The 13,796-nt window shown below is 38.3% G+C and overlaps 1 protein-coding gene across 1 annotated transcript in view; it reads right to left on the reverse strand.

Moving 5' to 3' along the window:
- LRP1B (LDL receptor related protein 1B) overlaps positions 1–13,796 on the reverse strand; it is a 336,264-nt gene that overhangs the window by 204,436 nt on the left and 118,032 nt on the right. The window contains exons 7-10 of the mRNA XM_088521814.1: positions 9,661–9,883; positions 7,145–7,316; positions 5,639–5,782; positions 4,572–4,808 (exon numbers count right to left, since the gene is read on the reverse strand). Coding sequence (XP_088377940.1) covers positions 4,572–4,808; positions 5,639–5,782; positions 7,145–7,316; positions 9,661–9,883 — 776 coding nt within the window. The remainder of the gene's footprint in view (positions 1–4,571; positions 4,809–5,638; positions 5,783–7,144; positions 7,317–9,660; positions 9,884–13,796) is intronic.

Here is a 13,796-nt window from a genome sequence, read left to right on the forward strand (position 1 = left end):
AGTTAAATTATTTTCTTGAATTCAAATTATATATGCTGGAATATGATGTCAAAATTTGCTGTGTTTTTCAGAATTTTTCTTTGATGAAAACACCTGCAAATCATAAAGACTGATCATAAAACTTGCATACGAAGCTGTAGATCTTCATGGAAGCTGTAGATCTTCCATCACCATGGAACAAAATCATACTTAATTTTAACCCAAAATAACAGCGTTACCCAAGTCAAAAATAGTTTTGAAGACCTGCTCTCCGTATAACTCTAAATTACTCTGTTCCTAAATTTCTTGGTTTCTCCCCAAACCTCAAATACAACTCATGTTAAAAAACAAATAAGCAAAATATACATATATAAAAGTATTTGCGTATACTTGCACAACTATACTTGCAATACTCCTGCTGGACACAGCCCTTGGTCCACCATGCACCAAAACGGGTCAACCACGTCCGTTTGATACAACATGGGCACCTGCACAGTGCGTGAGTCTCCGAGCTTGCCCAAAAGCTGCTACCGGAGCAGCCGGCCCGCTGCCCCGCTCCTCTCCCGCAGGCCGTGCTCCCCACCGGGCATCTCCCTGCCATCCCGGGGTTTCTTTGCACTGCCACCATGACTGCAGTTGAGCCATGCACAATGGTCTCCCCTCCACCTCGGGGCTGGCTGGAACCGGTTCCACCTGGTCCCGAGCGGTTCTGGCCAGCTCGGTGGGAGCTGCCCTACCCGCCCCTCACAAGCCCTGGGTTTGTGTGGAAATCAACACCTCAAATCCAGCGGCACATGGATCCCCTGGCCTCTACCTTGCCCTACACCCCGGCCCCAATCCCTTCCGGAGGGAAAGGAAACGTGTCCTCTGCATGGTGGAAATTCCCATTTTATTGACATACTCTTTGATGCCGTAGCACACTTATTGGAGTCTTTGCGCCGAATGTTATCCAGCCTTTGTAAAAATATTTATGCTTTTTAATACCATTGGAAAGTTCTCTCTCCACTCAGCATCTTAACTAATAATACTGGCTCCTGCTGTTCTATTAAGCCAAGTCCTTGGGTAAAAAACACAACTTTCTTGGTAACTGAAGAAGCCCGTTCCAGAACTGGCACGTGTACCTGGATATTCATATTAAAAAAAAAAAAAAAAAAAAAAAAAGATAATTTATCCTTCATTTGTATTTGCATCACCTCCTTACTTCTGTTTTCGATTAGGGTCTTTCTCCATCTTGTAATGACATAATAATGCATGTCCTACCTATTTTTCCCAGGTCTTTTCTTTTTTTTATTAAAATAAAAAATGATCAAGTAACAATGTAATAGAGCCAGCTTTTGTGTTCCTACCAAGCCGGGGCCTCAGGATTCACAAGACCCATCTGAATTGCGATGCTCCCCTGTACTTCCATAACAAGGAAGGTCAGAGTGGCTGAAGAGTTAGAAAAATAAGAAAGTCCTCATTACTCTGGTGCTGCTTGAAAATGCGGGTGTATTACTTGTTTGCAAGATGCACAATACTACTAAGGTGCAATTTCAGTGAGGAGAATCATCAAGATCTGAAAAAGGGAATGTAAATTACTTTTGCTGTTCATATTTATGCAGGATTCTGTGCCTAGACTCCAACTTTCATCAGATTATTTCTTCCTCACTAGTGTTAGCATCACTTTCTAATCAAGAGCAAAGTATCTTGAAATGCTTTGTTAGAATAAACATGATACAGGGAGACTTTTATCACAGTAAAGATCAAAAATTCATTAATGCATTGCCATTTTTATTGAAATACTGATGTGACAAAACTCACTGATCCTGCTCAAATTCTGCTTATGCCAGATACGCATTTAAAATTGGCTAAATTGAATATACCTGCTTACTATTTAAATTGTGTGGTACAAATATCATGTAATTTAACTCAGTTTTCTTGCCAAGAGTTTCACAATAACTTCTGCAGTTCTAGTTTGGGACATGTCAAAATGTTCATTTTAATAGTTTACTGCAATAGCACTGCGCCACGTCGCTATACTGCAGTAGTTTAAAATCTCAGTCAGATCTCCCCACAATACAACCAGTAAGTCTTACTAAGATTTGTAACTTCTGCACACCTATATCTTTTTTTTTAATATATATATATACATTAGTATATCAGCTAATAATATATCTTGCTCCCCACAAAAAAAAAAAAAAGAAAAAAAAGAAAAAATTTTCATGATGGATTGGAATGAAAAGCTCTCCTACTGAGTCACAATATACATAACTTAATGCAGCACAAAAAAAACTTTTGGCTTACTACAACCCTTGGATAACGTATGGTATGTCACCAGCAATACACAAAGATAAAATATGACAGTTTTACCCAATAAGTGAAATATTGAACTTCTTTTTATACACTTGGATGCAATAACAGCCTCTGTTAAAGGTGCTGTTACAATCTCAGTAGCATTGAGCATTGTAGCATGATAAATTACTTCATGGCCTTTTTGCTGAACTATGTTTTACAGTGGTTTACAAAACCATCGTATTTCCTATCAAGTTAATAGAACTATAATGTCTGCCATTGCAAAATGTTTCATTTTTTTTTCCTGTTCTTTTATAACTATTTCCTTTAAAGAAAAAAACATAGCAGAATGGATTTAATATATAAGGTTGAAATATACTAAAATTATGATACAGATCCACAGAGTAATCCAAACTTCAAAAATGACAAGAATCCATCATATCTATAATTCACCCTACTAAGCCATTTATTTCAGTACTTATATTTTCACTTTTTAAAACAGAAAATCTAAAGCAGCTCAGGTTGCTTTGGGCTAATGAAGGTCATATGATAACAACTAATTAATTTTTTTTAAAACTGCTTTTCCTCCCACAACTATCATCTCTTTGGACACAATGGCAGTAGGTAAACAGCATCTCTTAACAGAGAGAAACATACAGAGGAGATGATTCATTTTTACTCTCAAAGTAAGGAAGTTTTTGCTACTACCATAGAATTTGCCAGGTCAAAGCTGCTTCACAAGATCAAATTCTGTTTAATACTCTTTAAAATGCCATTTGGTAAGAAAAAAAATAACACTTACAAATCTGGAAATCCTACCAGAATTTTACAATCAACAATAATATGTGCCATCCATGTACCTACATCAATATCCATATCTTTATACATATCTATTATTGCATCCATATCAATTTCTGTCTCTGGTGAAATTAAACCACTATCGCAGTTTTGCTGCCAATTTTGAGATAAGTCTTACCAGGGGCTTTCAAATAGTTCCCAATACTACACAGCAGTTTATTACCAGAAGTGAAGAATAAGAAATCACAGCTGAAACTACAGGAGAAATCAAAGTCCAGCAGTGTGAGGTGCTCAGCGCACTCAGTCCCCAGTCACCAGCTTCCAGGCCCAGGCTCTCCTGTGGGCAGACTGTAATTATCGGAGCTGTGGTGGTGTTTGAGCTAGCAGATCTGCTCTTACAAAATGTGTTAGTCCCAGAAAGTGACAACTTCTAATCTAAGTGACACCTATCGCGGATTGAGCTCCTTAGCAGCGTGCTGTTCAGAGCAAATATAAACCACCTCCTGACACACCTGGTTTTCTCTAGTAGCCCTCCACAAAGGACTGATTTAATCTGTCCCTGCTGAGTTCTTGAGAGCCGACAATAAAAGCTGAGGTGGTATGGCTGGAGGCCTTATTAATTTTTTAAATCATGAAAAATACATTAACAAGTGTTTTTTAAATGCACTTTAAAGTTATGAGACTATATCAAGTTGAATGTACAGCACGTAAGCTCCTGGGGAAAGACTGAGGGAGATGCACAGTGATATATACTTTTTTTTTTTTTTTTTTGTAAATATTATGTCCAACAATGATAGATCACAGAGGAACCAAACATCAAAACATCCCCATAGCACTGCAAATACTGCAGATACTGTCTCTGCGATGGTTGGACTGAAGCATGGGAAATGACTGTTAACAATGACAGCGAATAAAAATCCCTGTTTTAAGCAATGCTATTATTTATTTCAGTTACTTTTATTACCTCAAGCTTGAACTAGCAAATAATAATTGAGCTCTCTGAAGGCCCGGACAGATATTCATACTGCTTTCTCTTGAGCACAAGAAAATTATGACTGTAAAAGGATGCCAGCTGAGGCAGTGGCTTCCTCCTGCTGAAGCAGTCTTTCATAGGAAGGACTCATGGAAAAAAAAAAAAAAAAAAGGATGGGTTGGCAGGATGGAGATTTAATCACTCAAAACTGCATTTAGTATCAAAAGATGTGAATCTACCCCAGAAAGTCTGTGAAGTCTGGAGGGAGAGGCAGAAACTAGTGAACTGCTGTTATTTGTTCCACTGCTATGGACAGGTAGGGTAGGGACTACAGAAAAAAACTTTACAACAGAACAACTTAACCTAACTTACTATTTCTGGACTCAGGAAACATGAATAGGAGGTTGTAAGAAAAATATTTCCAACTCCGCACAAGGTCTAGTTTGGGTGTGTTTTCAATGGAATATTTAAGTAAAATTATCTATAGAGATAAGTTCAGCTTCTCCTTAGTGAGATTCTGTGGTAGTCACTGTCAGTTAACATTGCCTACCATCTTTGAGGATGGTTTCCCGCTCTGTGCCATCAATTTTTTGTCGTCCAATTAGGAAGCTGGTCGTATCAGCAAAGTAAATGTAATTCTTCTCGGCATGGAAGTCCAGAGCACGAGGATTGACTAAGTTTTCTATAGGGATCATGTATTCATCAGATACTCTGGTATTCAGGTCCATTCCCCGTATTATTCCTGGGCGGCCCTTTCCATAAAAAAGAAACAGTTCATTCTTTGGTCCTGCAAAAGAAAGATTACAAACATAAACAACTGATGCTGCCTAATCTTCTTTTACAGTGCATAATGTCGCTGTTTAATTAACTGGCACAATTAGTAGGGGAGCAGGAGTGTTACTCAATACCAAAAATTAAATCAAATACTCTGAAGGTAACTAAACTCAAGAAATCTAGCTAATTACATTACCTTAATTAAAATACAAACTACTTCAGTGAGCTGCTTATATCCAATTATTTTTTTCTATCAAATTTCATACGGAACAGAAATGCTAGACCGTAGAATAACTTTGCATCTACTGTGAAATGGACATATATAGCATTGCAGGCATTTAATTTTACAATTCATTAGGATTTATCACGGTAATGTCGACTGTGAACAAAGCAATCATTAGATCTAACAAGACTGTAAACTTCAGCAAGTTCAAAACACAGATTTTTTTCACCTGAAGTTTCCCAGAAACAAACATGGCAGAAGACTACATTAAATTTCTTCCAAATTTCTTCCAAATATTTCTTATTTCTCAGCATTTTTTTTGCAATTTAACTAAGTAAGCTAATTACAAATAGGCTTAGTAAGATGATTTTTCTTTCCTTTCCTTCACATTATGAATTCTCCCATGGTCAGGAAAACAGACAAAAACAGGACTTTAACAAACCCTTCAGGACTGTGCCTTTGGTTGCAGGACAGATTTTGCTTTTCCTGTAGTGCTAGGTATTAGTATATTACTCAAAATGAGTTTTCCTTTCACAAACTATCACAAGGAAAAGCTCTTCTCACTCCTTTTAAACACCACCTGAAGTGTTAGCAGTTAGCAATCCGATTTCACAACATACTTTTGCAGGCCCTGCTGTCGCCTCCCAGGATGAAGCCGGTCCTGCAGCGACACGTGCGGGTTTTGTAGCTGCTGCCGAGCAGGCAGAGGTGCGAGCAGCCGCCCGGCGCCCCGGACGCGTCCGCCTCGCACGCGTGGCTCCTGGCTGCAGCGGGGAAAACAGCACGGGTTAAACCCAAAGCCATTACATACATCAGCATGGGGAGGGTTACAGGGGAGAAAAAAATAAAAAAATAATTTGTATCACAGAATTTTTTTTCCCAAGAATAGAGCTATAAGAGAAGTTGACCCAACTGAAGCCAACCCAATTCACTAAACATTAGAGAACACCATTTGGGGGTAGATACCTATGCAGAAACTACCAAACAGCAAGAGACTTACAGCCTCTTTCCTGTGTTTGAACATTAGGGACATAAATGCAACTGCAGAACCCAAAGCATTCTTGCCCCTTGACATCACAGTTTCCAATGAACAGTTCTGAATTACCAGACTAATACACCAAATTCATTTAAAAAATAAAAATAATAATAAAAATACCTTCTTAAACTAAGTCTGGTCAGAGAGCAACATCTATCCTGCCTTTGCTAACCTGGCAACAGTGCCTTGGCTCAAAACACTTGTTTTCTCTCCAGTCTTCCTTCCCTCAAGCTTTTTAGTTATCTTTAAACAAGTAATCCAGTGGCTTAAGGTCGATACTGTTCAAGGCGTGCAGAAGCTTCCCTGAGCAGAGACAGCCTTTACAGCAAATCTTAAAAGCAACAGACACACTCCTTGCAAACGAAGTAGTCAGCAGAACGAAACAAGGGCAAGGGGCGGCAGAGTAATCACGAAAGATGCAATGAAGGTTACGCTGTCACCGTGTCCCTCCTGTGCTGCAGCCTCCCTGAGGGGCACAGGAGGTCGGTCTGGAGCGAGGCGAGTCCGTACAACCCTCTCCTGGATGCACATGGACAAGGCAATGCCCCCGGCTACGCGGTGAAGGTTGGTTCTGCAGCAGTCTGGGATGTGTTGGCTGCACAAGCAGCCATGGCACGGGTTCTAGTATTGATTGCTATCAGCTGTATCAAAAAAAACCCTCTCCTTGATAAAGTGTAATTGCAAGCATTTGAGATCCGGTAATCTTTGCACAATGTTCCTACAAATCATCCTGCCCTCCTGGATGCAGCAAGGATGCAATTAGGATTAGAGTCATACCGGACTATGGATCAAGGACTTGGATTCTGTCATAAGAGTTAATTATTCAAGCTGAGGGAAACTGAAAAGCAATTTCCTGTCTCACCAGTGGCTGGGCTGGCGGTGGGCAGGCGAGCTGCCCAAATCTTCCCGCTTTTTGGCATCCCCAGAGGCAGAGGAGGGAAGCTCGAGGCCCTCGAGGTTTGTGTCTGTCTGACAAATCCCCCGGAGACTGAGAGGCTGAGACCAAACCGAGTGGGCAAGAATATTTTTGACCATGTATCTACCTCTTCACTGATTTTCTCCTCCTTATAAAAAGGAATTTGGGTCCTACCTGCTGTTTGAGTTCTTTTCTGGTACACGCGGATCTCTTTAGCATTTTCGAGGTTAGTAAGAGACTGAACGTCAGAGCTGTTGTATCTGTTGATTCGTAAAATGCTGAAGTTATCTGAATTAACTGCATATAAGTAGTTTTCAAATACAGCTATCCCACAGAGATGCCTAACCTGGAAAAGAGAGAAAGAATCATTATTTTAGCTATTTTAGCTATTTCTGTTTTTTTGAAACATCAAATAATAATGTGAAATGTACATGCTAAACAAGTAAAATTTGTACAAGTAAAAGAAAATTTTAAATTTTAAGCTTTCTAAAGTCATTTATCCTCCGAATTTCCCTGCTTTTAAAATTTCCCTGTTTTTAAAATTATAAATTCTGGCATACTGATCTAAGTGAATACATTAGTATTAGTTAAGAGAATTTGTTGGTAGGTGCTCCATAAGCTGAGTGTCTTATTAGTCAATAAATTATTTGTGACAAAGTATTTACTCAGACCATTTACTCCCAGATTCAGACCAAAAAAAAGGCAGGGAGGCCCCCAGTGAGACCACACCAGGGTGGAGACCTGGGGAGGTAGAATCATGTTGGGCATTGGAATCCCAGCCCCTTCCAGGGTTACTCCAGGCTGGCCAAATCCTTGTCCTTGCTTCTGTACTCTGCCCTTACCAAGCAAAAAGTAACTGAAATCAAAGGAATTAAGACACAAGGGAAATTCAGTCCAATTTTAGTAATGCTAGACATAGAAAACAGACTCGAAAATAATGATGCATTTGTACCAAATTTTTGAATTCTCTTCATTCTCTTTCTTCCCTGTTTCCATTTGCACCCATTTTAAAACTTCATTATTTAACTCCCCTGACAGCTTATCTATTTTTTTTCACAAAGCACTTTATAGTGCTTTAATTTATGCATTTCTGTGGTACTTTTTACTCCTTATGCAGCTTCTCAATTATCTTATATATGAATAGAAATGTTTGCAACATAGTTAGTGCTTTGAAAGCCTCTCCAAACTATCAACCATAAAAGCCCTTATCATTTGAAAAAGTCTGTGTTTTGATATGCTTGGGTTTATAAAACAAACTTTCACCCCTAAAACTTCTTGGAGGGAGTTTTCTAGTTTACTGTTTCTTGGACTAACTACAAGCAGCGTGGAGTAGCTAAGTCAAATTCAATGCCAGTAAATGTAAGCACAGAAATGAGTGAAATCACAAATTTGTTGTTTGGGGGACAGACAATCCATGTGCTTCTCCACCCGCCTTGGAAGTGACCAACATAAAAGCCTAACCTTATACTTGTCACCCGTTCAGTTCATCCATACAGGAAGAAACATTTTTCGCCCTTCTTAGCTAGTTTAAAGAACAAAGGAACTCTTTCAGATCAAGAAATCCTCTTTCAGATTAAATCTAAGATTTAATTAGGAGTCCTCTTTTATATCCAAATTTCAGATAAGAGAAAGATCTAACACCTCTCCTAGAACACAAGCGTGTACAATTCAGATCAAGCCTGTTAAAACTTTATTTTCTTTTCTAAGCATCTGTTCCCAAAATGGCACCTGAAAAAAACAAGTTTACAAGACCGGCCATTGCAGCACAACTGGCTGAAGACTGTGGCTGGATCTTTTTAGAGTAATAAGGGAAGCATTTCAGTAAAAATAAGAAGGATTGGTGTTTGCTGTTTAACAAGCTAATCTGGATTGGTTTTTGTCATTATTTTTACATATTTTAAATGATGGTTACATTAAGCAGCTGTGTCTGGTAAACAAGGATTATTTGGGAGTAAGGAATGACAGCAGAGCAGGTGAGGTGTTTATTCTATTTGTTTCTTCATTCTTCCATATCCTATTTAACATCAGGCAGAACCAGACTTGCATGTAAACTGTGAGACAGAGCAACAACCCAGTGCAATTCTTTGCTATTTTCCCCCACTTTTCCACAGACTTTTACGAGTTGTGGAACGTTTCCTTTCCTCGCTACCTGCTACCCAACTCTCCAAGCTAAAGCAATGGATTGATGCATCCCTGCTCCTGCACAGACTCACAGGTCAGTCTCAGGGTTTATATTTATGACTCTAAACACCTGGATCAACTGGGAGGAAGGCAATTGCCAACAATATAAATATGGTTTGAGTGCATCTGGATTGGTCTGAACCGATCTGAACACCTTTTGTTATTTCTCTTCTCCCTGATAGTCTCTTTTTCCTGAATTGATAGTAGTGTCTTCTTGTCACTAATAATTCAGCTCCTCTTATCACACCATATTTCCCCTCCAGAAGTCTCTTACAGTGGAAACTGTGACGTACATGATGTATTGCTAAAGAGCCACTGCATGGAAGCTTGCCTGTAGTTTGCAAATTGGGCTAAATCGCAAATAAAACAAAATGTGCAGCTGAATCTTTTAACGTCTTTCTTTCTTGAACTCAGAAGAAAAGATTCTGAACATTACTGTAACTGCTAGCACCATGCAGGTCATTTATTGGTATCATGACTTTTTATTGCATTAGCAAATCGATACCTACTTGTCTGCCTCTCATTACAGTATGCCTCTTTCTTCCTTGATAGTCAACAACTTGCAGATTATCCAGATATATGTCAACCCAGTACACGTATTTATTGACGAGGTCTAGTGCAAGAGCAGTTGGCTGCTCAATGTTAGAATCTACTATCCATGTCCTGTTCATTCCATCCATGTCACATCTCTCCACCTTGGCAACATTCCCATAGTCTGTAAAGAAAAGCTTTCTGTTGAAAGAAAATAAGATGTTGTTAAGTTTCAAAGTGTGTGAGCATAATGGAAAGCTCCTGGATGCAGTGTTCAAAGCAAGTTTTCTCTCTTCATTTCAGGGGCTAATTCTATTAACCTATATAATACTGAAAATTGTATAACCGATTAACTTGAAATTTTACTATCGTCTAAATTTCACAAATCTTCTAACAACTTTACAAGTACATTGAATTTCTTTCCAAGTGGAAAATACAGAAGTTCTCAATACACTTTACTGTTCCAAAAACAGATCGTTCAGCTAATACCTATTGTGTTTTTTTAAATGGATATGATTCACATGTACAGATGCTATATTAGACTCTCAAGGAGTAAGTCTACTATCTATAAAAATAACAAGATAGTTACAAATATCAGGAAGTTGAAAAACCACAAAGCAGTTATACAGTTTAGAAAGCAATTCATTACATACAGAGTTCAGTAAAGTCGGCCACACAGTCAGTTTAAAAGAAAAGAAGTATTTCTAAAGTAAATGTTTTGGTCTGTACTGCATTTGTATCCAGTCTTGCAAAGAAGTTTGAGATCATGTTTACTGGATATTTGATTAGCAGGCACTGGTTTTAAAATGCACAAATGAATTTTAATTAACCAGACAATATTTTTACAGGACTATCTATTCATAAGACTAAATTACATTTGCAAAGAGAAAACCACCTTGCCATGACTTTAACATGTGAAGAATAATCCTTCTCCAGACTGAATTTTACTAAAACTATATTGGGAATCAGGATTTCACATTCCAAATTAAGTGAATTATCGGCAGTTTATGACCACTAATGGATCAACAGTATATCAGCCTTGTGATATATTGATATTAAATCACAGTAATTTGCAGCATTGTAACCTCTCCTAAAAAATCAACACTTGGATATTTTAGGCTGAAAGAAAAGAGTTCCTAAATTGCCAAATGAGATCCAAAACCATTAACAATTTGATATAAAGGAAAATACATTTTAAATGTAGTTAATGTTCAATGTGCAAACTATGTAAATTCACAAAAAAACCAATTTTTTAAAATCACTAGAATTATCTATAATACAAATACAGCAGCTGTCAAATGCTGAAATGAGTTGATGACAGAATCATAAAAAACAGGGCTGGAAGAGAATTTGAAAGGTCATGTAGTCCATCACGAGGCCGTAAGGCAGAATAAACTTTACCTATATCATTCCTGAGGGATAACTCCATTCCCGACAGGAACTTCTATTTGTCAAAATCATTTTGAATTCTTACCTTGTCCTTCATTGTAATTCAGTATTACAGCTGTACTTTAAGAACATTTTAAAAAACACATACTTAACATTCAGGTCCACATAAACCAAAATGCGCATACTACAGATGATGTGAACAGTAAAAATTATGCATGCAAAGCGAGTGTTTTATTTGGAAAAGAGACCCACGTCTGTCTGTCTGTCTTCCTATCTATGTCTACATATTTTAACCAGCAAGACCAACACCTATTAATTTTAAAATTACACGAGTTAACACATTACTCTAGCTGTTGGTCTTTATTTCTGGGTATGTGATTGAGATTATTTAATGGGGCTTTGTATCTCAAGATTCAGGTACTCACATCAAAGCTCAATTTGCAATCACAGTTTGGTTCTGGAGTGATTAGACACACACATCTCTCTATCTACCATCTCTTGCTCTCACCTGTAGCCACACAGCAGCTGTGCAGACCTGGAGCAACAAACTCTACGGACTTGCTTAGTGCACAGTGTTCCCCTAGGAAAATCGGTGGTATCACGTAGGGTCCTACGTGTTATCACAATAAAAGCTATCAAACAAGTTGGAGATAACAATTCTTTGCCTTTTACAAACTACACTGTCCTTGGAGATCAGGAAAAAATAAATCGTGGGTATGTCAATAAGATAGATACAATAAGGGATATATAATTCTAAAAGCATCTGTGTTACAGGGGTTATTTCTGCATTTCCTAAATGCCTCTGCTATATTGGAAACTGTGGTAAGGAAGGAAGCTAACTTTGCTTCAAGTGTAAATAATATATTTTTTATTTAAAATATAATTTATCTTGGGGACTAGGAATAATAAACTTTATATCCATCACATAACGTAGAGGCAGAAGTCAGTACTGAATAAGTAGTGAAAGTTAAATTAAGAAAATTCACCTTGCAATCTTGAAATGCAATTCTGTATGAATTCCTTCTGTTTAAATAATTTTATTACTAAACTGACCCACAGTTCCACTGTCTTCCCCTTGCTTTGGGAGTTCTCAAGGATACATTGTAGTAGTACTTTTTCTGTTTAAGATTAATTTCTACACTTACAAATGGAGCTGGGTTTGCCCATTCATTTTCAGCAGGGGGTGGTGAAATTTTTTACCCATTCACAGATCAATTTCAGCTTGAACAGTGACAGTACACGGCTCCCTGCACATCCCCAACAGCATCCATCAGTGCTGACCTTGAGGGACCAGCTCTAACAACGCCAGGGAGAAGTGTGTCCATCACAGCCTTTATTTCCTTTATTTCCTATCAGTAAGGATACTCATTGAGGCTGCTATTAAACAGTTAAACATTTGGCACTAAATTGAATTGTATTAAGGCATGTTATCCATTGAAAGCTGCAGACCTTTACATGCACAGAAACTCTGAATATTCTCTTAACCCTTTGAAGCAGCACAAAAACCATGCTCTGCGTGTTGCTAATTCAGACCCCAAACGGCTAACTTAAAGTGTAAGTCCTGGTGTTTCGCCGGCATCACATACTAGCCTTTTTTCAAACTTGTCAAATTCTATCATAAATGTACTAGAGTTGCTTTGTCCAGGTGCTTCTGCCAGAAGGCTCTAGCAGAATGGCTTGTTCTAACAGTTATGAATCTTCTAATAAATTAAACAAAATTTCTTCATGGCTAAATTATACTTCCTGACTTGTGTTCTTTGGCCTAGACAGTTCCTTCTCACCTGCCTTCTCCTCCAGATGTATTTCCAGATGGCCATCAAGTTCCTGAACTGTTTAGCTAACACCTGGAGATGAGCAGACCAAGTCAGGCTTCCTTAGCTCCTAAGAGAGGCTCTTTACGCTGCCCTTCTCCGCAGCCTCTCCAATTTCACGTTGTGTTATTGAACAAGCACGGTCAGCACTGGATGCACTCTTCCAGAAACGAGCTCCCTGGTGTCTGTGCAATGGCCCTGTGACTTCCCCCCATCTACTGCAAATTGATCCATCACAGGACGGCATTTGCTATTTTCACAGCTCTGTTTCACTGCTGATTTACAGTCCTCTATTCCAGCTAATTTATACGTCCTCCTCCCTCTGCTGGTTTTCCAAGTTTTAGTTGACTCTCCCATCACAAGCCCATGAAATGCAACCCATTTCAGAAATAATGGCTTTTAAAAACTCCACATTTGAACACCAAAGATTCTAAAACATTTCAGAATATCCTCCACTGACAAACTCGCCAACTGCAAACTGCAATAAAATAATTAACCAAATAATACTAACCCAGAAGGAGAAACACCGCATCCCTAGATGAAAATCATCATCATCTTTCTCAGTTCTGTTCTACCATTAATCACTGATTAATCTTTCCTTATCAGGCCCCAAAACTAAAAAAAAAAAGTTTCAAAAAGCCCTCACCTGTTTCATCACTGTTTTCTACCTCCTTTTATTTTACAAGCTTTCAATATCAACATTAATAATCCATCTATTTCATTAGCATTGAAGAAAATAGTTTTCCTTTTAATGCTACATTTAGTCTTTTGGATGAAAGCCTCGTCTTAATTTCTTATGGACCGAAAAGCCATGGAGTTTCTAGCACAATGAGACAATTTGGGGTGGCAAAATTTCACAGTTCTACTACTCTTTGAATAAAAAATATGTAGGGAACAATGCTGTACAAGGAAAC

This window comes from Tinamus guttatus, unplaced genomic scaffold (assembly GCF_059628265.1).
Source record: "Tinamus guttatus ecotype Peru unplaced genomic scaffold, ASM5962826v1 Tinamus_guttatus_pri_ptg000133l, whole genome shotgun sequence".
Taxonomy (NCBI): Eukaryota; Metazoa; Chordata; class Aves; order Tinamiformes; family Tinamidae; genus Tinamus; species Tinamus guttatus.